Raw genomic sequence first — 27831 nt, forward strand, 5'->3', positions numbered from 1 at the left:
ATGCCCTGTGACCAGTAATTCTTGTAATTCTGTAAACATGTACATGAACGTAACACCACCTGCCCTTTTTTAACGCCCACATTTTCTGCTCTGGGGGTGCATCGATTCTGAATACACGCAGGCATACACACATGTATAATTTAAATACTATAATACTCATGACCATCTCCCTTTCCTGGGCAGAGGTTCTGACAGCCATGCTTGCAGAGTACCCATGATACCTGATTCATGCGGAGGCATATTTTCCTGGGACTTGGGAATGGAATTCAAATACAAGCCAGTGTCTGCGAGCTGCCGTTGGCCACACTTGGGCACAACCCCAGGAAGCTAAGGCAGAAGAAGTAAAGCTAGACTATGTGGCTTCTCCAGCAGACTCAGGGCTCCTGCCCCTAGATTCCTGAGAGTCTGTAGGGGGACTCTCTTGTCTGACTTTCCAACAAATTAGAGATACTCCTGTATTCTTTCCACATATTCCTCAAATAGTGCGTCTTTCTGGAGTTAGTGGGAGTTTATAACCGAAATCTCCTTGTCTACAAGATTCAGTATAAATCTGTATTTACCCCAGAGAAAAGGACAAGGGGCTTTCTCTAAGGGGAACATGGAGAACTCATGTGACAATGGGAATTATGATTCTCTCACATTTGTACAGTATTTCTCACAATAAGGTTCTCACAGTGACCTTGGGAATTATATAGCAAAGGTTTCGACACCCATTTGACAGATGAAAAAATCGAGGCACAATATGGTCAGGAGATCATCCCAGAGAGTGACTGAAGTAATGGACTCTACCATTATGCTCTTGAATTTTCTGATATACCATGAGAAGAGTGGAAATAAAATAGAAGAAAAGAGCCTTTGGGTCTGCCCTTATCAGATGAATGCTCTACTCTCTACTTGTGTTCTTCTGCCTGCTGATCTCCACCCAGGGCTCTCCCCAGTATGTGATATGTGGGCCTTCCTTGCCCAGTGTGGCTGCCCTGAACTTGGGACCCCGCCTCTCTCCCGCCTTACCTCCAGGCTTCTGGAAACAGTAGCACCACTCATTGTTGGAGAGCTTGCCATCCTTGAATGAGTCACAGGAGTTGAAGAGAGGTTTGATACAGGGCTCATACTTATCCAGGTAGATGGCATTGATCTCTGAGTGGTCAAGAAGGAGGTCATAGTTCATATCTAACTTGTTAAACATCCAGCCTAGAGAGTCCTTGCAGATGGGCAGGATACTGGTGTCAAATCCTGCAGAGAGAAGGGCACATCTCAGTGGCCACCCAGCCTAGATCTTCCCATCCCAAGAAGAGGCCCAGGGCCCACCCCACCTACAACCTCCCCTGAGACTATTTCCCTCCATGGGTGGGTCTCAGGGGCACACTACTAGAAGATACTGTTGTTTGGGGGTTTTAAATAAGATAGTTAAAAATGCTCTTAAACAGAAGTCAGCATCTGAGGAAAATATGTTTCAAAGGGAACAAGTCCCCTGTACTAATTTATGTGTGATGTAAATAAGAATTTACATTTACTAGACTTGCTTAAAACAGGGTATGCCCAAAAGGAAGAGTACAAACATGGTGCAGAAAAGAAAAAACTTATAATTCTGCAAAGTATACTTTTATATTTAGGGGGAAAATATGTGAAGAACCAAAACAAAAGAAACTATTGCAAAAAAAAAAAAAAAAAGATGATGGCAGTGAAATGAAACTATATAGCACAATCCAGAAGCACTGATTATGTCCCAAAGGACTGTTAAATCCAAGCCGTTTGAACATTAATGGGAAAACAAGCCAGGTACCTGCTTCTGTTCCCTATTCTTCTTTTCTGCAGTCCCCTCAAGAGATACATGATATGGAATCCAAATTGAGTCAGACAATAATTTCTTTCTTATTTCCCTGGGGGAGGGGGGGTAGTTTTCTTAAAGAATTACTTGTTTCCACAATGGAAACTGTACGCCCTAGAATAATAACACTTTGCTTAACACTCAGGATATTGAATCTACTGTAGACAACCCCCAGAGAAGGCATGCCCCAAATCTAAAATTGGTCTTTCTGTCAGAATCAAAAGCACTATGCAATTTCAAGTCATTCCATAAGCTGGATTTCTAGAAGTGGTTTTACATTCCCAGGAAAAATTATGAAAAAAGTTCATTTTTGTGTTATTTAAGGTATTCCTCTAAGCACCTTATTCTTAAGCATCTCATTCAACCCTTCTAATAGGCCTATAAAATGGTATATCCTCTCTACTTTACAGATGGAAGAAAAAAAGCTCAAGGCTTAAGCTACTTGCTCAAGGTCATATAATTGTGGAGCTGGGCTTCAAACACAGGTGGCCCAGCCCTGAGTCTACATTCTCTGTCCCTCTTCTCCCAGGGCTGCCTCTACTTCATGTGATGCTCCTACCCTGAGGACCTCTCGTTGGCTTGGGTGCCATGCTTGAGGACGGGCAGGGCAAGGGAGTGATACGGTGACTACAACTGAGATCCTGATGGCGTTGGCCACCCATTCCCTGCGCATCAGGTTTCTATGTGCATTACCAACCCCTGCCTGCAGAATATGAAACGTAGCAAAATGCACCCACCTTTTTGAAAGCCTTATTTTTTACAAAGAGGTCTTCCCTGTCTAGGAAACAGTAAAGTAAGTACAGCACCCCTACCTCTGAGCTCTCACGAACACTCTGCTTCCCCTTACTGTCAGTGAATATCCATTAGATGCTAAGCTCCTTGAGGGCAAAGACTGCTTTGTTCCCTTCAGTAGCCTCCACCAGTGCAGGCACATAGTAAGTTCTCACTAAAAGTATTTATTGAGAGAAGTTCTTTAGCTACTGCAGAGTTTACTCCTTTAGACATAAAAGTCAATTTTTAAATTTAGTCCTATTGATATCTTAGAACGTGTCTTAGAAAACATCCCCCTTTTTAAGAGACATTAGGGGACATAATGTGGCCTCTTCTTTGAAGGTCATGATTGAACAGTCTCTATGATGAGGATGTCCTTAGGGCTACTGAGTAAAGCAAGATCATTAACTCTGACACTAAATGGCTCCACAGTTATATATAGAATATTGTATGTAATATGCATCAACATTATAGGATATTAGTATTTTAATACATGGGAAAGAGGGGCTCACTGCTGAATGACCACCAAAGAGAAGTGCCAAACCGGTTGGACAGTGGGTCAAGCCCACTCCATACCCATTGGGAAGATACTAGAGAAAAGATACCCACACCTGGTACTGAGGAATGAAGAGGGAAAGACAGCAGCCCTTCTAGTTCACCCCAAGCATATGGGACTTATAAGGTTCCATGGTTTCCTCTTCAGGAGTCCTGAACTGATAAAAACATCTCTCCCTCTTGCAGCCTTGTGGTTCCTTAAGACTCGCTTCACTGCCACTGCTTCAGGACATCAAGCCTAAGAGCCTCTTCGGGGACTCAATTTGCTTCTGGCCAAGGGCAGGTCTTTTGCCAGCTCCCTAGCTGTCTATAGAAGGAGTCTCCTGGGACTGGAGGCTGCAAGGAACAGTTCTCCTCACATCAATCTGCTCTTCATTGAAAGGTTATTCAGAAAGCCCAAGGGCCCAGCTGCTCCTCGTGGATCCCAGGGAAAGGTTCTTTTAGACCATCTGTGCATTAATTGTCCACTAACTCTCAAGGAAGCCTCCGGCAGGAATGGAAAAAAACACTCTTCCTTCCTCTTTCCCACAGACTCAGCCACCTGAAATCACTCTTTGGACACTTCAGTGTTTACTTCTCAGAAATGATCATTCCCTTAAAATAAAAGATCCAAACTAGTTAAACAAGTGTCCTCTATGTCAGTATTCTCTACCAGTATCTACAGCTATGAACGGCAAAGAATAACCAAAAATGAAGGTGATCGTTCTGATTTTGGCCAAAGACCAGATTCTGATTAAGCTTTGGATCCCAACAGTTGCAAAACTCCACATATGGGAACATGTGTGTTATTGAGGAAGACATTCTGAGCCAACTGGCCACAGTGTGAAGAAGCCTACCCCTAATGCCCTTTGAGTTCAAGGCAGCAAGAGAGTCCATCAAGGTACAAAGATGCGGACCCATTCTGAGTTTTCTCTGTAGCTTATGATGACGCTCTGAATACTGGCTCTGCAAATTCACTGGTGGGGAGGGGGAACCCTTGCCTGGGAGTTTCTATGGAAAACAAAATGCAGTCTAACGTTCACAAAGATAAGTTATCAAAGATGTGTGATACATATGTGTTGCTTATAATAGCTGAACATTAGGAGCAACTTTAACACTCCAAAACAGAGGTATAATTACATAAATTGTATCTATAACTTGGGAATCTATGTAGCTATTAGAAAGTGTAATAGTACTCAACAACATAGGAGGTCATAGTATGCTGCTAAGTGATAAAAGCTCATAAAACAACCTGTGAAGTGTGTGTGTATATACATATACAGACACCTAGATTTTCTTCTCTATGGCAAGGAAAATAATTAGAAGTCTATGCCACAACATGCTAACAGTTGTTAAAATGGTGGATTTTTGTATTTTTATACACACTTAATATATTTTCCAAAATCTCTATACTTAAAGTATTATAATTTTGTGGCCAGACTTTAAAACATATAAGATGTTATAGAGAGGAGGGGGAAATGCTTTGGAATAAAGTAAATACCTGAAGTTGCTTTGTACATTTTACGTAATGTTTCGGTGATTACTCTAAAAAACTGTTAGATCAATACTATCTAGTAACTAAGGGAATGTGATATTTAAAATGAAATAAATTAGTGAGAGCAAAGTTGGCCTTACTGCCTTGGGCTGCGTCAGAGCTGGTGGGCTTGATGACCCGGTTGGCGTCCTCATGAAGGGCTCCGAACCAGTCTTTCAGCCGGGAAGCAAGGTTCCTCAACTCCTTGTCTGTGCAGGCTGCAGAAAAGCAAATGGAACAAACAGTGAATCCATGGACTTTCTCCTCTAGTTAGCTCTCTGCCCTCAACATGCAATGCCATCCATGAAGCCACGCTCAAAACAAACCTCCCTCTCCAACCACAACACAACTCCTTACCCCCACTTGGAAAACAGGCCAAAGATACAGCAATGACAGGTAAGGAATGTGCCAGAGAGCCTAGACTCCCCGGGTAAGCAGCATTGTTCAGAACTGAATCTGGACTGCCTCAGAGATATTAAAGCAAATGCTAATGGTCTCACAGTTGTTCACCAGTCTCCAAAGACCCCAAAAGATCCTTCTTGCTAACCCAATAAAACTTGCTATTGCAATTTGCCAGAGACCACATTTTCCACTAAATTCATGCCAAGAGAGATTAAAACTCGGGAATAGCCAATGTCCTTAGTGAGAGGCTGCCTGGAACACTAAAATATCCCAGTAATGGCAGACTATCAATGTTGTTTTAGCCCAAGGTTGGGATTGGTGCATGTGGCCTATTTTGCTGGCCTTTTGGCAGACTGAGCCAACTTTCCCCTAAAGAGAGATGGATGCCTTCTCCATGCAAGTGTCCTTTCTCTTGCAGCCCATCTCTAACTATCAGGCTCATCTTTTAGGGTGCAGCATACGAACTGGGGCCAAGGAATACTCCTTCTGAGAACAAGAAGAAAACCTGGATGGATGGATGGATGGACGGATGGACAGACGGTGGGGTACAGGTTCTGTGAAGGTCTGATAGAGTGCTGAAGTAAGGCTTGAGGGAAGAAATCGATGAAGGAGGAACAATGGTGTGGGAAAGGGAGCTGATTTCCCCTACCTCCCAGGTTTTACCCTAATTCTGGGTATAGAGACTCCCTACAAAGGGTCCAGGCAATGGCACACTTCCAAGAGGCAGAAAAACCAGCCATTCACATCTGGAGCACCAGAAATTCAAGACCTGAGGGGCCAAACCCTCAGTAAGAAGGGACAAAGACACGAACCCCACAACTGTCACTTTTCTCAGATTCTAAAGCTACAGGGGCAGACAGTGCAGAAGCTAAGCTAAACACCATTACAGGGCAAAGCCAAGTTCTGAGTATCTTGTGGAGCTGACAGGATGCAGGTTAAAGCTGGACTCTACCAGTGAAGAGAGACCCCAGAAAATACCCTAGGCTCACCCCCAGAAGGCAATGGGGCAGTGATGAATGAGTAGACTGTCTCGCCATAACTCCAGTCCTGCCTTCAGTCAGTGCAAGCTCTCACTAAAGAGAGCCTCCACCTGCCTCCAAAAGAAGAGAAGAATATCATTCAGACCCTCTCCTCATTTTTCGAATCCATGTCTGCTCTCGGGAAAGCCCATTTTTCCTTAGCCTGGGATTTGGGGCTTGGTGGGGAATAGAGCCAAACTTCTCAGACCCCAGGTGGGAAAGGCCTCCCCGACCTGTAAACCCAGGATATCATGAAGTCAGTATAAATTAGACCAAGTATGTAAAGTGCTTAGCAAAGTACATGGTACATAACAATTGTTCAGCATGTGCTATGATTTTAATGACCACTACTATTATTTTTAAATTGAAGGTTTATAGGTAAGCTTAAAGCAAACATCGCAGCATGCAGAAAACCAGCACGACAACTGTGCCTCAACAAAACTGGCTTTGGCCACATAAGAATTGGGAGACATGGATACTTGCAATGGATACAGTTGTCATTAGTCAGATGTGGCTATTTATATTAACACTAATTTATATAAATAAAAGATGCCCAGGGTGGCTCAGTCAGTTAAGTATCTGACTTCAGCTCAGGTCATGATCTTGGATTCGTGGGTTTGAGCCCCACGCTGGGCTCTGTGCTGACAGCTCAGAGCCTGGAACCTGCTTCGGATTCTGTGTCTCCCTCTCTCTCTGCCCCCACCCCCCCACTCATGCTCTGTCTCTCTCTCAAAAATAAACATTAAAACATTTTTTAAATAAATAAAAGACAGTTCTTCGGTTGCACTCACTCCATTCCAAGTGCTCACATGGCTGGGGACGCCGTACGCGATCATACACAGAGTGTTTCCATCATAGCACAATTCTGTGCCAGATAAAATGGATGAAGTTGGCTATCCCTTTGGGATTTCCAACTTTTTGGAGGTTCATCATGATATGTTCTACCTCTACTCCTTCCCTTTGGTCTTTAAAGATGGGCTGAGGAAGAAGATCCCATGCCTGCTCAAGCCAGGAGCCTGCATCTCACACTAAGTCACACACACAGCAAGGAGAGGGCAGGTTCACACCGACACGTGGATGGGTCCCAACTTGGAACGTTGGGATAGGGTGCTCACCTTTCTGACTTCTCAGATGCCAAGCAGCTCATAAGGGAGAGGATGTGGTCTGTTTTCCTGATAGGAGTGAGATGTGGGCTCTAGAGTCAATCTCACATTTGAAAATGGAAAATTAATAGCATCTATTTCTTCTCAATTGCCATGCACACCATCTATTCTAAACGTTCTCCAAGCAGAGAAAATTGCCAAGTCAACTTGCAAAGGAAATGAATCCCCATCTCACACTGCAGGATAAATTAGTCAGTCATGTTTAACTAAACCCTGACAGATGTGCAGGTAATCTATATCTTTAGAAGGCTGTTGAATTTCCCACAGGCTTTCCAAAGTACACAGGCTCTGGATGGCGGATGGAATCAGGCGCTGGAATCTTAAAAGAGAGAATCTGTCACTCGGGGAAGTGCACAAGCAAGATGCCACTGGCTTGGGTACAGAGAGATCAGAAAGCCAGAATGGAGACAGGAGGCACTCAATTACTGGGCCCTGTTCACTCGCTGTGTCTTCCACTGAATGGTCCGAATGGGGAAAAAGTCAGGCACTGTTGGCCTGGAGCTAGATACATCCCAAAGAAAAAAATAAAGATGACAGCCTGCAGAGAGCTGTTTGTTCAAATTGGGTATTCTAGCCAAAAAAGACATGCCAGCAATGGGGGGTAGGGAATGCTCACCTTTTAAGGGGCCTGTTGTAGCCCCTGATAAAGGTATGAACTGAGGATTGATGCTTTCAGAAGTGGAGGCTTAAAGGGCACCTCCCACACGCTCCATTCCTTTCTGGGGAAAATTAGTTTTGGGGGAGAGAAAACCTTGATAAAACCACGTCCACCTGCCATTCTCACATGGTGCCCTGAGGTGGACCACTCCTTGTGCTTTCTCAAGAGGGGGTCTGAGCTCTCCTCTCCTCCTGGTCAGAGAAGCCTGATACCCAGGCCAGGAGCATTAGAATCCCCAGAGGACTCGGTTCACTCATGCAGGCTAAGACCTGATCCCCCTTGTCCCTGGGTTACCTTCCTGAGTGAGTGAGGCCAGCCACTCCTCTTCACGTCCCCTCCCTTCCCTTCGCTTCCCTCCTGCCCTGCACTGGGGCTTCAGCTCACTTTGAACTACCCTCATTCTCCCAAGTGTCTCTTCTTGTTTCCACAGGTTACTCCCCATGTTTTTTTTTTTTTTAATTTTTTTAACGTTTATTTATTTTTGAGACAGAGACAGAGCATGAACGGGGGAGGGGCAGAGAGAGAGGGAGACACAGAATCGGAAGCAGGCTCCAGGCTCTGAGCCATCAGCCCAGAGCCCGACGCGGGGCTCGAACTCACAGACCACGAGATCATGACCTGAGCCGAAGTCGGACGCTTAACCGACTGAGCCACCCAGGTGCCCCACTCCCCATGTTTTTGACAGGCCCTCAATCTGCTCCAGCATGGCTGGGGAACAGGCAGCATCCTCGCCTCCTCCTGTGGTCAGAGAATGGCACCACCAGGCACTCGCATCCTCAGGGCACACACCTGGGAATTATCCTGGGATCCCTAAAAAAAAAGTTTCTTGCTTCTTGCTGGCTCCACTGCCTTCATTCCAGTCCTTATCACCACCGCTACGCGCACCAAGGAGGCTGGATCAGGATCCTAATTGGTTTCCTGTCTTTCCCCCCACTCTCCCTTCTCCATCCAGCAGTCAAAGCACTCTCTTTCTAAAGTGACGTCACTTTCCTGCTTAGTTAGCTCCTTCAGAGCCTCTTAATCACTCTGCAGGCAAGTCCAAATCCATAATGTGACCTGTGCTTCGATCGCAGTGCCCTGCCCTGCCTCTGGTCTCCCTCTTCTCCTCGGGACTCCCTGCTCTGCCCTGTCCTTTGCAGAAGCAGCTCCACCTGGGGCACCCCTCCTCGGTGTCTTGCTAATATGCAAATTTCCAGGATCTCTGCTTTTAATGTGTTTCCTCTTCGAGGACTTCCCTAAGCCTCACAAGAGGGGGGTTTCCCTTCTGTGTGCTTCCAGCACCATTACCTCTCGTTCACTGTCCACCTTCCCCTCTAGGTGGGAGCAGCGCCCGGGGCGTGGCTCACCTCAGGGGGGCCAGCATCTTAGGCAGCCCGTTCCTGGCATAAAGAATGCTGTTGATAACATACTAACCAACCAAGCGTAATAACCCCTCTTGTTGCCTTTTGCAAACTTCCATTTATCCATCTGCAAAATGGCATAATAAAGCTCAGCTCATAGCATTACTGCAGGGAATGAGAGAGTATCAGTAAAACATAGCTCACAGCTACTGGAGTAGAGCAGGGACTTAACAAATGTAGATTCCTCTTCCCGTATCCCAAATGGCTGCATAATGTGTTATAATTTTATCCTTATGTTTTTGTTGAAGCCTGAGGAGATGCTTGTGATATAAAAAATAATACCTCTCCTTCACTTATTTTGTAGGTGGCTTGGTACAAATTAAGAAGGTTCGACGTGCAATATATATCTGCCTTCTCCCGCATAGAAAAGCTCCATAACCGAGGGTTTGGTTTGACTTCTCTGTGTCTGTATTCTCAGCCCTTACCAAGGATGGATACATAGTTTTTCAAAATATATGTATTAAAAAACAAAACAAAACAGGAAAACATGAATACACTGGTTACAAGCTCCTTAAGTCTCACAGCTATCAAGTGACAGAGACAGGATTTAGATCCAGGCTGTTTTCTTCCTGGGCTGCCCTGGGTGCTGGACTGGCTTCTTGCATTAACTGGGCTTGAGGGGAGCCAGCAGTAACTGGGGCAATTAATAGACTTGGTCCATTTTCTGAGTTGGAAAAAAAATCCAAACATCAGGCCTTCACAGGTACAGGAAGTTCTGCCAATGATGCAGGTGAAGCAGCTGGCTGAGTATTAGAGGGATGAAATCAGGCTCTGCTTTCATTAGCTCTGGCGTGAGAACAGCGGTCCTACGGAAGGAACACACAGCCTGCTGCCTTCCTGTTAGGCTCCCAGGAGCGGGGATCACATGTGCGGCCGCTGGGGCTTCATTAGAGAAAAGTAGAGTGCCATTGCACATTACTCCAGTGTGTACAAAAAGACAGCTTTGTCCCCCAGGAAAGCCCAGCGCTCAGGCAGAGAAGGGCCCAGGTAATTTGGTGGTCTCCCAGTGGACTTGTCCTGTCTCCTTGGAAAATATGAACAAAATGCAATAAGCAAGTGTAAATAAGGCACATGCAGCCGCCATGGAAGGTATATAGCCCAGGGAAGAAAATGTGATCACTTTTCCCTCCTGGGCGCCCTCTCCTCTCTCCACCCAAGGCCTGGAGCTTTAAGGGGCCTCGAGCTAGACTGGATTTGACTGCAACAGTGTGCACGTAAAGCAGTAGTACATCATGAGTGACCCGGCTGACAGGGGCGGGAAGGAGGTACCAGTACCTAAATACTATAGGGCAGAGATGGTGTTAACAGGATTACTGCAGCGCTAGTGACGTTTTGAGGGAGGAAGGGAGGGGTGCTTTCATTTATTAGTATTTGCTCGTGGGGCAGTGAGCCTGGGAAACAGCTACTGAAGGAGAGAAAGGGGCGCTTCTTGAGTATCAGTCAATGGGTCCTGCCTGCCCCCAGGCCACCATCACACCACAGTCCTTGTCTCCTTCAGATAAAGCCAAGGCCTAGAAAGGAGGGGTGGGGAAGTTTCAAACAGGTGCTGGTTTTGGAAGTGGGGAGACAGAAGCCAGGCAATCCAAGCTTCTTAGGAAAGGGTTCCCCAAGGTGGTAACTGGTGTTCCGAGCTGGTCTCAGCTTACTGATGACTTTGGTGGCTGAAGGACACTCTAGAAAGGCCTCTCAGAGAATTACACAGAAAACCAGAAGGCAAGGAAATAATCAGAGGGATAAAAAAAAAATATTTGGAGTGATATAAAAAGTGGAGGTGGGGGCAAATTCTGCATTCAGAGCTGTAGTGTTAATATCTAATAGAGTGAGCAGGAGTGTGTGTGTGTGTGTGTGTGTGTGTGTGTGTGTGTGTGTATGTTTGGATGTTAAAATCCTAACTGAAGCCACATTTGAACACTCAGTTGTGGATATTTGAAAATGGCAAAGCTGACACACAAGCATTGTAGGCGATCTGTAAACCTCTGCTAGGGCACCAATTACTGGTAAACTCGTGTAACTCATGAAATCCTTCAGCTAAAGAGCCGAGGAAGAAAACACCCCACCTGTCACACGAAGCCACTGCGTTCTGCCCCTCTAGCCTTACCAGTGCTTAGCTCAGGGTTCCGGAAGAAGTTAATATGAAAACAGTTAGAATTTAATTTAAACTTTAGTGCCTCTGAAGGTAATTAAAGAGTTGGGCCAGACCGGAGCTCTCTCTGGAGCAGGCCGGGAGGCCTCTCAGAAACCGAGACTTGTGAAAGCAATCTTCTTCAGCCCTCCTAGGTGCTGTTGTGCTTAATTACTTAATCAGAGCAACACTGGATCAATGCACTCAGAGTGCGTGCAATTAGCATCTCCTGCAAAAAGTCCAGCTGAGCCGTTTTTAGGGCAGAGATGAGGGGATGAGCAGAGTCCAGGCTGGAACAAACACCAGGATGCCTTCCCAAGCCGCTCAGGAACACGTAGGCTCGATGCCACCCTCAAGTACACGCAGGCTCCTTTTCCCGGTAGGGACCTGGGCCCCCGTGCTGTTGGCGCACACAGCGCACGGCAAGTGCCCCAGAGTAGGGCTGTTATGGAACCAGGCTGGAATGCTGGCGGAAAAACCAAGCGGCACTCGGAGATCTTGGTGGATCAGAGATTTATTTACCACCGGCGGGCTCAGAGGAGACCGTTTCTACAAAGATCTGAGCGCCAAATGCAAGTGGGGAGGGTAACTTACAGTTGTCAGCCTCCGTATCTGTGGGGGTTTTCGCGCACGCAGCAAACGAAGGAAGAAGCACCCGGAGGAAGGGTCTCCAAGTTAGAGACCAGAGCGTGTTTTAGTCCCGTGGGCCATCTTTGGAGCAGTACTTTATTCACTTTTCCAACAGGGCAAGTGTGTGGGAATGGAGCGGACGGGGGCTATACTTCACAGGAGCTTGAGAGAGTGTGAGACCGAGCAAGGCTACAGTCCCCTGTGACCATGGACCCTACTAAACTGGAACTCAAAGAGGTGAGGGTTGATTCTGCTTAGCAGGGTTTCAGAAGCAGTAACCACATCCTGGTTAAGGGGATCCTGGGGCAGCAAGAGGGCATAACTAGGCTCCGCAGAAAGATGGAGCTGAGCTCGGAGGCCTGCACTGCCATCCTGGCTGAGGCTGGACAGGTGACTTTCCCACTCTTCAGCTTCCTCATGTGCATATGGAGAAGGAGCTCATAGGATTATGGGAGGACTGCATGGGAATGCACTCAAGTGCCCAGCATCTCGGCAGCGGGTGGCTCGGATACCGTTTGTGTTTGTGGACACGGCTTGACACAGTGATCCACCAGAGGGAAGGTAGGGAAATCAAGATCACACATGCCGTATTTGCACCTGAAATGACCAAGTGAAGCTAGCCAGTTAAATGGCTAAAGAGAGATTCAAATCCACATCTCTTGGGGCATCTGGGTGGCTCAGTCGGTTGAGTGTCTGACTTCGGCTCAGGTCATGATCTCGCAGTTCGTGAGTTTGAGCCCTACGTCTGACCCTGTGCTGTCAGCTCAGAGCCTCTGGAAGTTCACTTGATCTGCTCTCATACCATAGCCCCAGGTGCGTGCACCTGTCCTTCCACCCAGTCCTCCCCGCAGGCACAGGGCCCCTTCCACAAGATTAGGATCAAGCAGCTGAGTGCATGGCAGGACCACACTCCCTCCCAGGCACATGAACAGGGAACAGACGGCTGGTGCTGTGGCTGAGAGCCCAGGCTTGTGGGCCTGACAGCCTTGGGTCTGAATGCCAGCTTCGAGTGTGTGAGCTGCTGTTCTCCACCTAAGTCCATGCTCTTCTTGAAACTTTTTTTCTTCCATACATAAAACAGGGATACTGAGAGTATCAGCCTCACCGGGTTGTGGTAAGGATTTGCTGTGAAGTGAAGTTTTCCAAACCCAAGAGGCAGTCACCACCATCTTGCCCTCTGAGAAACTTCTGGAGCTGGTAGTGTTCACCACTGGGAGGTAACAGAGAATAAGCTCCCAGCCGTAAGCGGCTTTCGTGACTGGAAACACGACTGAAGTTTCCTGAGGGGAATTTTCCAAGCTTATACAAGGTGAATCTCCATTTCTCACTGGAGATCATCGCAGAGAGATTTGAGCGTGCTCAGATTAAATTGTGTTGTTATATGTAAATCCAGGTTTTACTCTTCAGGGCCTAAAACATCAGTACAGATGCGTGTTCTCTTATGCTGGGAGAATGCACCATTTTCTGTAAACAACAGGCCTGAGCAAAGGAATTAGGGCCCCATTATTCAGGAGCTCGCTAATAAAGTCCTTAAAAAGCAATCTTTGAAAGAGCTTAAAATACTGACATTAAACTTGAAGGAAAATGAGTTAAACTAATTAATGGTAGAGCCTACAAGCATAGATGGATAAATATCCCTATTAACCCCATTATGACTATTCTTAGTAACCTGATTTGAGGAGACTTTAATGTTCCCTTTGATTCGAATGATAATCCTTCATGTGGAAAAAGAAATACATTTAGAATTTACACAACATTTGTAAATGTGCATTAGCAGAGTAACACTTACTTTTTCCCGCTGAATAATCTAGAGCAGGGAGGTTAGCTAGATGAAATAAGCTTTTAAAGCTTCCGATAAAATCCACAGCCTTTTCCACCACTCCGCAGTAAAAAAAAAAAAAAAAAAAAAAAAAGTGGATGTACAAAATCTTGGTTGGAAATGCCAACCATGGCTTCAATTGTGTTTCCCAGACACTGGGTAGGTATTTCCCTACAAATCTCAAAAAGATTAGTGGTGCTGTAGAAAAAACAGCATCATAACCGGCAATTTGACTGAAGGGCTTCATGGTCCTCGACTAATAAAGACTAAATGCCAGAAACGACAACTGCCCTTCTCACCTAAAATCAGCAATGGCAGATGCTTCAGGACAAGGTGTGGGATACAGGCTCAACCCCAACTCCTGGGAGGAGCCGGGGTGGACAGAGCCCTGGGAAAGGGGCTGGGTGAAGTCCCTGTGTGGGCCGTCCCACTGCCAAGAGGCAGACAGACAGTTACTCTGCATTTTCTTAATCTCTAAGCTCAGGCGGCCGATGACAGTCTGGGAAGGCTTCCAAAAGGAGGCAGGGCTCTAGCTGAGATGACGTGCAGGGAGCACTTAGATAAGGGGAAGACAGTCCAGGCAGGTCTTCGAAATAATGAGGAAGCCAATATGAATGATGCGACTTTTTCTTAAACTAATTTAAGATTAACGCTGCTTGGATTAAACACACCAACTTTAGCATGATTAGATCTAATTCTCATTCATAAACATATAAAAAATCAAACATGTATAAACGCTTACATAAATGCATATATATGTAAAATGCTCCATGTATCTGTCTAACGATATTCCAATATATTAGAGATTATATAAATGCTTATATACCTTTCAAGGACCGTCTTCTGACCAGGTAGCACTGACAATGCCAGGAGTGATACGTAAGCCTATATCTGCAGGAGGTTTTAGTGACAGAAGACTTATCTTTTGAGTACAAATCAGATGAATCTCCATTTTGGGGCTCCTGGATGGCTCACTTGGTTAAGCGTCTGACTTAGGCTCAGGTCATGATCTCACGGTCCATGAGTTCGAGCCCCACATCGGGGTGTGTGCTGACAGCTTGGAGCCTGGAGCCTACTTCAGGTTCTGTGTCTCCCTCTCTCTCTGCCCCTTCCCCACTCACACTCTTTCTCTCTCTCTCTCTCTCTCTCTGAGAAATAAACATTAAAAAAAATATGAATTGCCATTCATAGTTGGTAATTTGTATCCAGTTCAACCCACTCAATTTCAACATCCAAATCTGGGCAGTATTAAATAGAATTTAAGTTTCTGTGTTTTTCAACACTTAAAGCACCAATACGTACATGTATGTTTTTACCCTTAAAGGTGAGATCAACTTATATTGTTATTTAATGGGTCAGGAAGCCACAAAAGATGGGTGCAGGACCATGAATGCCAAGCTTGGGACCAGAGATCTATCTGATCCTGATGGTCTAGGATGTGTACAGAACCTGAGATTGCCTTTTTAGCTTGGGGGTGACAGGAGGTCATGGGCACACTTTTATTCATGACTAGGTAGGGGACCAGGAGTAGATATGAGCCAAAGGCAGAGAAACGCGATATCCAATTAGTTCCTTTCCTCTCAACACTGCTGCCTCTCCTGGACCAGAGTGGATGGTGACATGGGTATATGGACTAATGGGATGGAAGGAAGCGCCACACCCTTCTTGTGACAAAGGTGCAACAGTGCCTCCGGGGCTACTGTCATCTTGAGTAAGAGGGTAGACTTTGGAGCTGGGATCAAAAACTCCCAACTGGGACTGAGGCCAGAATGGGATGGTCCTGAGTATGCCTGGAGCATGCATGGCCTGGCATCTTCACTTCCATGCTTCTAGTGGACAAACTGACAGAAGATTGGGATAGTGAGGCAGGGTCTGACGAAGAAGGGCCTGCTGAAACCATAAAGGGTATCTTCAGCAATTCCAAACCCTGCCAGGTGCAGTGTTTCACTCACTATTCTTTTCACCCTTTCGCTCGTATAACTAACTCTAAGTTTATTTCCACTCTGGAAGCCTGGGGGCATGAATGGGTATAGTGACCCAGCAAGAAAAGAAAATGGTATCCAAGCCTCATGGGAACACCGTGGGCTCAGAGAGGACCTTGTGCCTGGCATAAAGATGAAATGGTAGCTACTATTTTACTGCTAGAAACACTACTATCTTTGGTCCAAACTGTCTGTTTAGAAACCTAGTATCTACCAAGGCAGTGTGACATAGCTGGAAATTTCCCTCTTCCCCTCCTAAATATCATATAATCAATAATATAAGCAGAATAAAATCGTAAAGTCCATTTTTAGTTAAACTGCAAAACAGATACATAATCCCTAGCTTTGAACCATATAGCAGAAGCCACCTGCAGGGAAGTAAAATGTCCAAAGCCAATTAAAAAAATCAAAAACGTGTTTATGATAGGCAAAGGGCTCCTCCTGAAGTCAGAGACCAGTATTTCTTGTCAAGCAAGGACTAAGGGACTGAAAGGAAAGGACAGGGCACAGATCAAGCAGAAGTTGCACAGGAAGAAAAAACAACAAGAAAGCAGAAAAAGAGGAAAATGGCCAAGGGCAGCAGGTCTCAGAAAATGCCGGCAAAATTGTTCTTCCTGTAGGCAAGAGGCTCATTCCAAAGTGCAGCTTCAGTTATAACAAGAGAACTGGAGAACTGAAACAGAGCTGTTCCATAGAAACAGGACAGAATACACAGAGCAGCCATTTTAGCAGGAAACCCTCTTTCATGGGTGACTTAGGAAGCAAATTTGGATTGTGAGTCTACAAAGACTGAAGGATTCCTCTCCTTCCATCTACTGGACTCTATGTGAAATAGGCAGGCCAGTCAAGTCTAACTTATAACAATTTTTTTAATAACTTTTTTTTTAAAGATGCTGACAAGTTTATACATACCCGTACAAACACCCATACGCTGTAGAAAAGAGCAGTAAAACTTGGCACAGAACACTCAGCAGAAAAAAAAAATGGAAAAGGTGAAAATGTGGAACAAGTATAACACCATGAATTAGAGTGAAACAATCACCTTTGTGAAGAAAGAAAATAAAACAGTATACAAGAAATCAGAGAAGAGATGAAGAGACCCTGGAGGAAATGGCATGTGAGCATTTAGATCCCCAGCAAAAAGAAAAAAGAAAAAGAAAATCATAAAAATGAAGGCACACTGAAAAATGCACAAAGGAATGCAGAAACTGGAAAACTCAGTGAGAGAGAAGGATGTCAGAAATGACAGGAGAGAACAACATGAAAAGGAAAGAAAGAAGGAATTATAAAGCATTAGAGAGTAAGGACACCTGGGTGGCTCAATCAGTTGAGCATCTGACTCTTGATTTTTAGCTCAGGTCATGATCTCATGGTTCGTGGGATCCAGCCTCGCATCCAGCTCTGTGCTGATGGCATAGGGTCTTCTTGGGATCCTGTCTCTCCCTCACTCTCTCTGCCCCTCCCTCTCCCTCCCTCTCTCTTTCTCTGTCAAAATAAATAAACAAACTTACATATAAAAAACAAAAACAAAAATCCACAGAGGATTAGAGAGCAAATGACAGTTACAGAGAAGAGGCAAAGGAATGCCTACATGTGCATGATGGAAGCCTTTGAAGAAACAGGAGAAAACAATGCAACAGGGCATATATTTAAAATAGAATTTGTTAAACCATTTCTGAAATAAAACAAGAGATGAACCTACATATTGAAAAGGCACAGCATTAGCCAGGAAAAAAAAAAAACAAAACCTGGAATGGCCAGTACTAGGATTTTTTCTAATGAAGTTACTGGATTTTAAAAATAAATATTGATCCAATAGCAGAGAAGATATCCATGGAACACATGAGAGAGAAAAAAAAAAAAATAAATCTGCCCTCAGATCTCAAATAGCAATATTCCAAGTCAGAATCTAGTGGAGCAACATCTAGAAGAAAGTCAGGAAAAAGTTGAACCAAAACTTTTGTATCCCCATGAGCTAAGAATAAATGCTACAGAAGACTGGTTTTGAGCATACAGTGACTTGGGGAGAATGGTTTCCATGAGTCGTCCATAGGAGCTACTGGAGGACTCACTGTGGTCAACTATGGAGAGGACTTGGGAAATGCAATTATTTATGAATGAACAAAGGTGGAGGAGATTAGGGTGAGAGATGAGAGTGCAAAAAAGAAAAAAAAAAGAGGAAGGGAAAAAGATACACTGTATGGCTACTGTGCTGATTGCCTCATATACAGTAGTTCGGGGATCAGATAAAAGCATCAAAAAACGGGGGCGCCTGCGTGGCTCAGTTGGTTAAGCGTCTGACTTCGGCTTAGGTCATGATCTCACGGTCCGTGGGTTCGAGCCCCGCGTCGGGCTCTGTGCTGACAGCTCAGAGCCTGGAGCCTGCTTCAGATTCTGTTCTCTCTCTGTCTCTGCCCCTCCCCTGCTTGCACTCTCTCTCTTTCTCTCTCAAAAATAAACATTAAAATTTTTTTTAAACATCAAAAAATGACAAATTAAGTAACAAAAGAGTGACTATATTTTATAGAACAAAGGGAAACTTTTAGAGGAAAATTATATTAACTATTATCAAGTGATAGAAGAAAGGGAGGTGAAGTGAAAATGGGAAAGAAAGAGGAAGAATCCTATTAATTTTACTGCCATTTAAAGTGGTAACATCCCTGAGTATCAGAAGAATTATACACATGCCCTCCGTCCACACACAGAAAATAGTACACACAGTGAGGAAAAAAAAATAAAGGAAAACAGAATCAGAAATAACAGAGGTGGTAGAACCAAACATAATTTTTTTATATCAATAAATCTAAATGGCTTAAATTCAGCTCTTCAGAGAATAAGATTTTATTTTTTACAGAGTCACAGAGAAAAACCCAACTCCATACAGATTACAGGAGGCCTGTAGCAATGACAAAGTGATTCAGAAAGATTGCTACCTACGTTTTGACCCCAAAATTCCACTTTGAGACTATAATCTACAAGTATGCACATATGCGTGTTTGAAGTAACATGTATACAGCTATCCATTACAGCATTATTTCCAATGGCAAAAGGCTAGAAGTAATTGAGATGTCCATGCTTATATCAATGATAGTACATCTACCCGATGGAAAACTCTAAACAGCTATCTGTATAATATGCAAGGATCTCCAAGATACATTAAGTTAAAAAAGCAAAGTGTATCAAAACTCCACTATCTGTGTTAAAAAGGGACCCTAAGAATCTGAACCAGTGTTTACTTTGAGATGCAAGGAACTCTTTAAGGATGTACAATAAACTAAATAAGAATGGCCTCTGCTTTATGGGGAGTAGGAGCTGGACAGACAGCAGCCAGGAACAGGAGGGAGAATTCCTGCGCTCCTTGTAATACTCTTTGGTTGTGATGTGAATATACACCTCCTTGAAAAATTTAAGTCTATTTCCTTGTGTGTCTCCCCCACTAAGCTGTATGCTCCCTGAATGCAGGGACCCTGCACCTCCTTGGCACTGAGCTCAAGGCCAAAATCACGCAAGTGTCCAATTGAGGTTTGTTGACTGGAAGAACAAATGAATGAACAAATGCAGTGGGGGGGGGGGGGGGGGGGCGGGAGAGGCTCTGAGGTGGCAAAAAGCTCCAGTGGAATGAGCACCATAGACCCTTGAACTGTGTAACTCGGGACAGTTTGCACTGATTCATCAGTTCTAATTCCACATGCTAATAACATTTTTCTTTTTAATCCCAAGGGGGAAAAATAATCCCCAATACTTTTTTTTTTTTAATCAATACAATCTGTGCGCTGTTCTCCATCCTGCCCTGTGACCTTGGATAGGCCGAAATTCAATTCCAGCACTCCCTGAGTCAGACACTCTGGGGGATGCAGAGACGATTAACACAGCCCTTGCCCGGTGCTCAGTGTCCCCTCTCCTTGTTTGTAAAAGGAGAACGTTTTCCCTGTACTGAGTTGGTAGAATTTTAACGATGAAGACTTGAGCCACTTTCTCTCTCAAAATGCTCCTTCCTGGAGAACCAAGGTTCAGTTCAAGTATTTGTTCGTCTGTCGAGTCTTCTCTCCACCTTCCAGGAGGATTCGACTGCCCCCTCCTGGGGTGTCCCTAAGGCCTCAAACTTCCAGTTCCGCTTTTCTGTGCTATGCCACAACCTGTCATCCCTTCTGGACTCTGAGAGCCAATGTGGCAAGGATTCTGCCACAGTCCCACATGTAACTATCCTGGCAGAGTGTCTGGTTATAAGCAGACAATGATACATGTTTGGAGAAGGCACAGAGAAGATAATGCGAATCCTTGGAGCTAAGTGAAAACACTGCCCCCATCACCCACCTAAAAATACCAAGAATAAACATGGTGAACAGGTCAAATAAAAAAGTGTGCCACTGAGGATGGATGCAGGGGTGAGTCATAACTATCACAGAGACAAATAACTTCCAGCCAACAGAAGATCATGTTTCATTGGGGGCAAGAGGGAGAGAGAAACACATATGTGCCTGACTTAATTAAGGCGACTGTACCCAGAAACACACACTGTTTCACTGTAGCCCCAGGATGCCTGGGAAGGCGATCCTACTCTCCACTTCACATTTGAGAACACCATGGCCTACACAGGTTAGAGGCTGCCCATTCTTATCTCCACACCCCCCAACATACACATAAAGGCCAAGGCTGGCATTTCAACCCAGGACCGAATGCTTATGGGAAGGATGGCCTGATTCTTCCACCACAGATACCATGGGGAATCCTTTGCCCAAACAAAGGAATTATGAGGAAGCCCGGAAGCTAGGAGTTCAAGGGTCCACAGGCTGAAATGGGGCCCATGGGCTTACATATAGGCACTAACCCAACTGCTAACACCTCAGCCCGCAGCCAGCCTGCTAACACCTCAGCCTACAGCAGCAGGGCATCCCTGGCATCTCATTTTCATGTTATTTTGTATATTGTGATAGAGGGATGCTAGAAGGATCACAGGCACCTGGCTGGTTTCACCACTGGCTTCTCACTCTTGTCTGGATAGTTACCACTAAGTAATTTCATTTATCTGTGTCTCCATGAGCTTATTTGGAAACCATGGAATGCTGCTTACAGAAAATTAAGCTTCATTTTCTTTAAGCACCCAGCCACTAGTGCAGGCAGGAGATGGTGATTTGGAGGTAACTGGCTTATGCATATGTAAACATGATGCATTTAGCAAATTATGTAGACTTCACACTTCACAGCATTGAAGAAAACAAAAGTCCCTTCCAAAGAAACAGAAGCGCAATAGAGTCATTCTGAAAAGAATATAGAGCTATTGGTCTGTAAGAGCAGTTGAACTCAGCTAAGAACAGAAAATAATGGTTTACAGTGTACAGCATGGGGTGGCCACAAGCCCAATGTGAACACATCTAATTTTAAGTGGTGTTAAGGCGTCTCTAAGGACTTCAGAGAATTCTAGGCCACAATGTGCCTGGAGATTGAGCTCATGGTGTGACGAGGCTGAACATTTCAAACCCAATTCCACCGTGACTCTTATGCTTCGCACAATTTCCCAGCATATGTTTTTCTTCTTGGGCCTAGAGAGAAAATTCTAGGTCGACCTTGAGCTCAAAAGCACCGCCACAATTGAAACACCGCTGCTGTCTGTCGCACACCTTCCCTGTTCTCTGCTGGGGCTGCTGCTTCAGTCTCTGCCAATAGGACACCAGCAAGACATTGCCTGCAGATGTGATTACAAGTCTCCCTCTACTAAGGGTAAACTTATAGGCCAGCATAGTGAGTGGACTTTAGGACAAACCCAAACAAAGAAACAAACAAACAAACCAAAACCAAAACCAAAACCAAAACCAAAACCAAAACCAAAACCAAAACTGGATGGGGAAGGGTATTGAGCTTGGGGGTTTCCAATCTGCAGACCAGAAAGAAAAGTGGTTCTTCTGTCTGTAGGCACCCCGTCCACGCACGGCTAACCTGAGGAGCTCCAATGGCCAGCTGTTGCCTACGAGGGAAGGTGGCACCCATGCAGCTTGGCTTGTGTCCCACTTATCCACAATAACGGCAGGAATAATAATTTGTCTCAAGAGCTGCCATATATTAAATACCTACTATTGCTAACAAGTACTTTGCCTTCATGGTTTCCATTTAATTCGGGTGATCACTTGTCAGAGTCATTATTATTTCTCTTACTGATATGGAAACTGAAGCATAAAGAGGTTCAGTGGCTTTTTTCTAGCTGCCACTGGGTGCTTATTACACGACAGGTGCTACGCATAGAAGGAAGATCTCACCGTATCATCACACCTACGAGGTAGAGAGTAGAGACTTTTCATCAATATCCGCTGTGAACTGGAAAAAGTTGTATCACACGTCCAAGGTCAAGCTTATAAATGGTAGAGCTGGGAGTCACATTTGGGTCACAGCCACAGCCATGTCTGTCCTGCTGTGTCCTGTGTTCTCACCATGTGAAAAGAGGTTCCCATTGCCAGAAAATGAGGAAGAGCTAGAGAAGCAGCTGCTTGGGCATGTAGAAGCCATCCTGTTTTCTGGGACCCAATGCTTCTCTCCTTTCTCTCCCTAACTTCCTCCCGGACAGACATGCATGCACGCACGAACAGACACACAGGGTTTCAGGTGATAGACTCGTAAAGCCTAACAACTCTTTGAGGCAGGCACTATTATTATTCCCGTTTTACAGCTATGGAGACTGAGCTTGGAGATGTTACTCCAACTAATCAAATTCAGCAAAATATAAAGTAGGAGGCTCGAGGTATGCACCAAGGATGTCTGACTCCGGGCCCCATACTCTTAGCCAGGAGGCCCTACGGTAGTTCATCTAATAATGAGAGACAGAGTATTGATGGTCCGGGAGCTGTTTCTAATTAAGATGCTGTCTCATGATGAGAAACACACACTGAAAATTATGGCCCTTTAGTCGATTTTATATAAGACGTAAGTCAAGTGACTACAGACGGCTTCAAGATTTAGTTGTACCATTATGAACAACACAAGACTTCTAACACTCAAAAAAGACAGCACCAAAACAAAACAAACAAAAAACAAACCTGGAGGCCAACGTCCAATCATAGGGATTAGATTATGGGTCACAAATAGGTTAGAAAGCTGAGAGGCCATTACAAAGAAAGACAAAGAAGGATAGGACATATAAACTCCTTGCAACTTATTAGATGGCAAGAGCAGAATACAAAAGCATCTACGGTTTGATCTCATGTTACTTTGGTAACATGACATGGGGAGTGAGGACATGTGGAGAGAGAAACCGAGTCTGAGACAAAGCAGAGAGGTGAAGCTATATACAATGAAAAGTAAACAGTGGGTCTAGTACATCTGGGGTGATCTTTGTTGCTGCTTTCCTTTTACTTGTGGCTGTTTTCTAATGGTCTACAGTAAGTAAACATGCGTTATTTTATGATTTTTACCAAGTTGTTTTTTAAGCCTAAGAATGTGTATGTAGGTGAGTGTCTGACAAAAAGAGAGTCCAACGAGGCTCAGAAAAGATTGCGGGAGACCAGACCAGCATTTCCCAGACTTTAGAGCGCATGGGTATTTCCAGAAAAGAGTTACATTTGGCAAATGAAATCCATTTGGCAAATACTCTCTCTCTCTTTAGTGACTTGAACTGTAGAGTCTCATGTTAACGAGAGCTCCTTCACACGGACTTAAGCGGGAGGATGCTGAATTTATAGGACCACAGAACACTTGTGTGTGTGCGTAGGACATGATATCTTACAGCTCCAAGGGGCCCACCTTGGGCAGTGTTTGCTTACAGCTCATTATTTATTCATCTCTACAATCTGTGCATAGTCAAAATGCCAACCTCTCCCTCCCAGGAATTCCCTTCTCTAACACCTATGACACTAACAAAGTTTTTCTCTCAGCACCTCCTATAAATATTTCCAGAACTGAAGGAAAAGCGGAATAAATATTCTTCCTCCTTTTAGGCAGGGGACACCGGGATCTGTGGCTGTCATCTCAAGTCAGAATCTCTGGTGATGCACGAAACACCAAGCTTCCTCAGTGATGCTGCGGTCCCAAAAGCATTACGCTGAGTGGTATACTTTATACAAGAACTTGTTTGGCGCCCTACTGGCCAGCCTGGATACTTCTCAGAGGAGGTCAGCAGGTGGCTGAGGCAGTGGCGGCTGATACGCTGGAACAGCACGCAGTGGGGCAGTACTGAGGCCTCTGACTATGTGGGTTCCTTGTTGAACCCGCTTTTACTTGGCCATGTGGTCCCTAGTGGCACTGTGGCCTAAAGACACTCAGGTTTACACATATGTCCCTGCTAGTCCAAGGGTGGTGACCTCAGGGCATCAAGATTTGGGGTGTTTTTGGAAATGTGGCCTCAGACAGAATCCACCATTTCAACAGTCAAGCCTGCTGTGTCCAGATTACAAATGTTCAAGACAGAAGGTGAGGAGAGAGACCCTCTTAGTTCCCTGAGCTCTGTTTGGAAAAGGGACTTTCTGTGTCAATATATCTGAGATTATCACCCAGAATGGAATGTGTACACAGCTAAAACTCATTAATCCAATGTTCTACATCAAGGGATATAAAAATCCTGACAGGAACAAACTCCCAAGAGGGTCACAATACATCCTCTTGTATTTTCTTTTTAAGTCTTGTATCACAACGTGAAAACCCCCACTGACTGCAAGAGAAACCACCCATTTCTTTGACGGGCATTAATTTTTTTGTATGTAGTTGACAGTCTGGCCAGGAAAGCCTGTCAGGGTGAATGGACAAAGGCCAAATTCATGTGGAGGTGACTTCTCCAGGATGCACGGTTCTGATCCTATGAAAGTAGGCTGGGATTGATTCCAACAGTCTCTGTGGGCCCACTGTTGTGGGCAACAGTGAATTCTAAAAGACTCATTTTTCCAATTTTACCAAGAGGGGGCTTAAGTAGTTGTGGAGAAGAGTTTGTAGCCTGGTTATCTTGGGAAAGAGAAATCGGCCCGCCTTTTCAAGAGCAGAGCAAGGATCCAAACACTGCTAACATCAACGACGCTCACATTCTTATCCAGGGTTCATTCACCTCTAGAGGTTCTTCTCCTAAACAGAAGGCTGAAGGAGCCAGAAGCCCTGCTGGGAGGCACAGCCAGGGCTCTAAGAGGTCCTGCTTCCGACACTGTGGCCCCCTTGTTGGGTCTCCACAGGGAAGGCCAATAGGCCTGCCTGGCTGTGTGCACACATGTAGAGGGCCAGGGTCTCCTGCTGCCCTCCTCACTCCCATGTCACATGGGACAGATGTGTTCTGGGCGGTGTCTGTGGTCTGCACCCCTGGGGGCATGAGGGAAAGGGGAGGCCCCTAACAGCACTGGGTTTTTCTGTTTTTTTGTTTGTTTATTTTTTCTATCACCAGGTCCGGACACCATTTCCAACAGCCCTGACCCTGCAGGACATGATGCTGAACTTGACGACACATGGCTTTGAAAGAAATCCGGTCAGATCTGAGGGGTATGGAGGGAAAGAGAAGACAAAGCATCCACGTCCTGGACCCAAGACTTGGAATCTGAAGGACATTCTTACTGAAATGGCCCAAGTCAGGCAGGCCAATGTTGCTGTTGTATAAGGGAGAAAACCTAAGGCGGATGGGGTTATGGAATCATGACAGCGATGCCTCTATGGAAGAAGGCCACTCTGTGCTGCAAAACCAGACCACTGACCAACGCTTGTGGGTTCACCTTGGGACCTTTAGAGACAGGAGTATCACTGACAATCTGTTGGGGTCTCCTTGTGAGCTCTAAGAGGGTCCTCATGTAGAGACTGGCACAATGGTATTCCCACCTCACACTCCGCCATGAAGATTAAATGATGGTCATGCAATGCCTCGAGCATGAGCATGGTTCCTGGTGGGTGTTGAACAGGTAGGGTTCTTCTAGAACACTCACTCTCTGGCTTGCTTGCTTAGGACGCTTCACAAGGGAGGAGTTGAATCATCAATGCACGTGTATGTTCAAACTCAAATGCTATTTCCAAAATAAGCAGACTTTAAAAATCTGTGGAAAATAGATTCACACCAGAAAGCAGAACCTGGATTGTAAGCACGTGGAGATATCCGACAGTTCAGCTTGCCACCAACCAGCATCTGGCGGTGTAACAGGATGCGGTTTCTTAAAGCAATTTCCTAGTTCTCCCATGGTTTTGACCACAGTGGTCTGGTATGCTTTTTCTACACTTCTGGATGAAAGCCAACTAATGAATCTTCAGGTTAAAAGTTCGATGGAGAAAAGACTGTTCAGGCACCAAATGAGGCTGTCCAGGACTCAAGTCAGAAGAGAACCAAAGAATCAGAACTACCAGCCCAATATGGACCCATAGAGACAGCAACGTGACAGTGTCCCAAGGGAGGCCCAAGAAGGGAACTGGGAATGATGAGGGCTTAGTGTGGGGTACAGGTGTTGAACCAGTCCCGTGAACTCAAGCACATCTGGGATTCTGGAGAGCTTTTCCTGCCATCTCCAGCAGGTCCACAGGCCCCAGGTCATGTGACACAGTTTTCCTCTCTCACTCTTGTGCTTAGCATCAGTGAATAGAAGAAAAGAGAGCTGAGGACAGGAGGAGCCCCTCACCCCAGTGCTTTATGGGAGTTGGCCTGTGACAGGCACTCTCAGAGCTTCCAGGGACTTAGGTGAATGAAGGTAGGGCGCTCAGCTTCCCCAGAATGGGGAGTGAAACAGAGTCACCATGGACCACAGGGAGTAGCACATGTGATTTTCGGTTTTCAGTCCATCTCGCTACCAGACTATAAGACCTGTACGTACCATTATATTTCTGTCTCTCTGATGGTGGTACTTTAAAATGGTAGGAGCTTAGTATACAGTTGCTACTGGTGACCAGTGAAGAGGGACTGAGTCTTTGCTACTTTGCTACAAGGAAGTTGCTACATCCTTGCTACTTTTCTGAGGCAGATTCCAAGGGAAACGTTTGAATAACCGAAAAGTCACAAAAGACGACTAGGGTCAAGATTCTACTATTCCCCAAACCAAGCTATGTGGGTGTGTATAAACAAATAACATATGAAGAGCTTCTTCACTCTAATAATGTTTTAAAATACATGATAACATTGAAAGAATATTTACATAGAAACAACAAACGATATAAAACCTTGTAAAATAACCTAATGAATGTCTTAAGGAACATTACAGCGCAAGTATTCAACCAATGGCATCATTGCATTTGTTATTTTCAAAGAAAAGAGAGCAAAGAGTTTAAACCTCACCTGACAACACACATCAAAGGAAGTCTCACACGGATTAAAGTCTTAAGGTAAAAACTACTAACAGTACCAACTATTAGAAGATGAATAAAGGAGGAGTCTGTACATATCAAAGTAACGAAAGAAAGTATTAATGAAACAGAACAAAAATTAAAGGTGTGTGTTCATTAAAAGACTTGCCACAGCCCTACACGGTGGAAGAGAGCACCGTGGACAACCAGCCACAATCCCATCCAATTGCCATGCAAACAGGTGAAGCCTGGGAGCTCTGCAAATTGCAAGTCAACTGCAAGGCCCCCAAAGCCCAGAAGGGAATCCCCAGCTTTCCCTGCCCAGCATCAGCTTTCACCTGGAACAGGGGATCGCCAATGTTGCACCCCGCAGGCGACATGTGGTACAGTCTGGAGATATGGAGGCTGTCACAACCGCAATGGTACTCCCAGCAGCAATGCTGCAAACATCCTACAGCAAACAAGACAGACTCTGGAGCGAAGAATGACCTGACCCAAAACGTTAGTAGAGCCAAGGCGAAGAGCCGTGCCCTGGAAGAGAAAAGGCAGTTACCCTGTGGTGACTCATGCCTGACAGTGATGACTGCCCAGGTGAAGAGGGGAAGAAAGGGACACAGGTCCAAACCTTGAGACTACCAGTGGAAGGTGGAAAAACCAGCAGGTTAATCCCTGCCATAAGCTGCATAAAGCTTCATCTTGAATACAGTTGTAGCTTGCTGCGGCCTTCGTTTTGTCCATGACCTCCAGCACACCTT

General features: G+C 45.2%; 1 protein-coding gene and 1 long non-coding RNA gene across 3 annotated transcripts in view; one reads left to right on the forward strand and one right to left on the reverse strand.

Moving 5' to 3' along the window:
- Window positions 1-3686, forward strand: part of LOC122218035 — a 182341-nt gene extending 178655 nt beyond the window's left edge. Inside the window, exons 4-5 of the long non-coding RNA XR_006201808.1 lie at window positions 2358-2621; window positions 3341-3686. This is a non-coding gene — a long non-coding RNA (uncharacterized LOC122218035). The remainder of the gene's footprint in view (window positions 1-2357; window positions 2622-3340) is intronic.
- Window positions 1-27831, reverse strand: part of SPOCK1 (SPARC (osteonectin), cwcv and kazal like domains proteoglycan 1) — a 513210-nt gene that overhangs the window by 11124 nt on the left and 474255 nt on the right. For both annotated transcript variants that reach the window (XM_042935806.1, XM_042935812.1), the window contains 2 exons: window positions 4769-4885; window positions 1012-1233 (listed from right to left, as the gene is read on the reverse strand). In XM_042935806.1, the coding sequence (XP_042791740.1) occupies window positions 1012-1233; window positions 4769-4885 (339 nt within the window). The remainder of the gene's footprint in view (window positions 1-1011; window positions 1234-4768; window positions 4886-27831) is intronic.

Source organism: Panthera leo, chromosome A1 (assembly GCF_018350215.1).
Source record: "Panthera leo isolate Ple1 chromosome A1, P.leo_Ple1_pat1.1, whole genome shotgun sequence".
In the NCBI taxonomy this organism is placed as follows: domain Eukaryota; kingdom Metazoa; phylum Chordata; class Mammalia; order Carnivora; family Felidae; genus Panthera; species Panthera leo.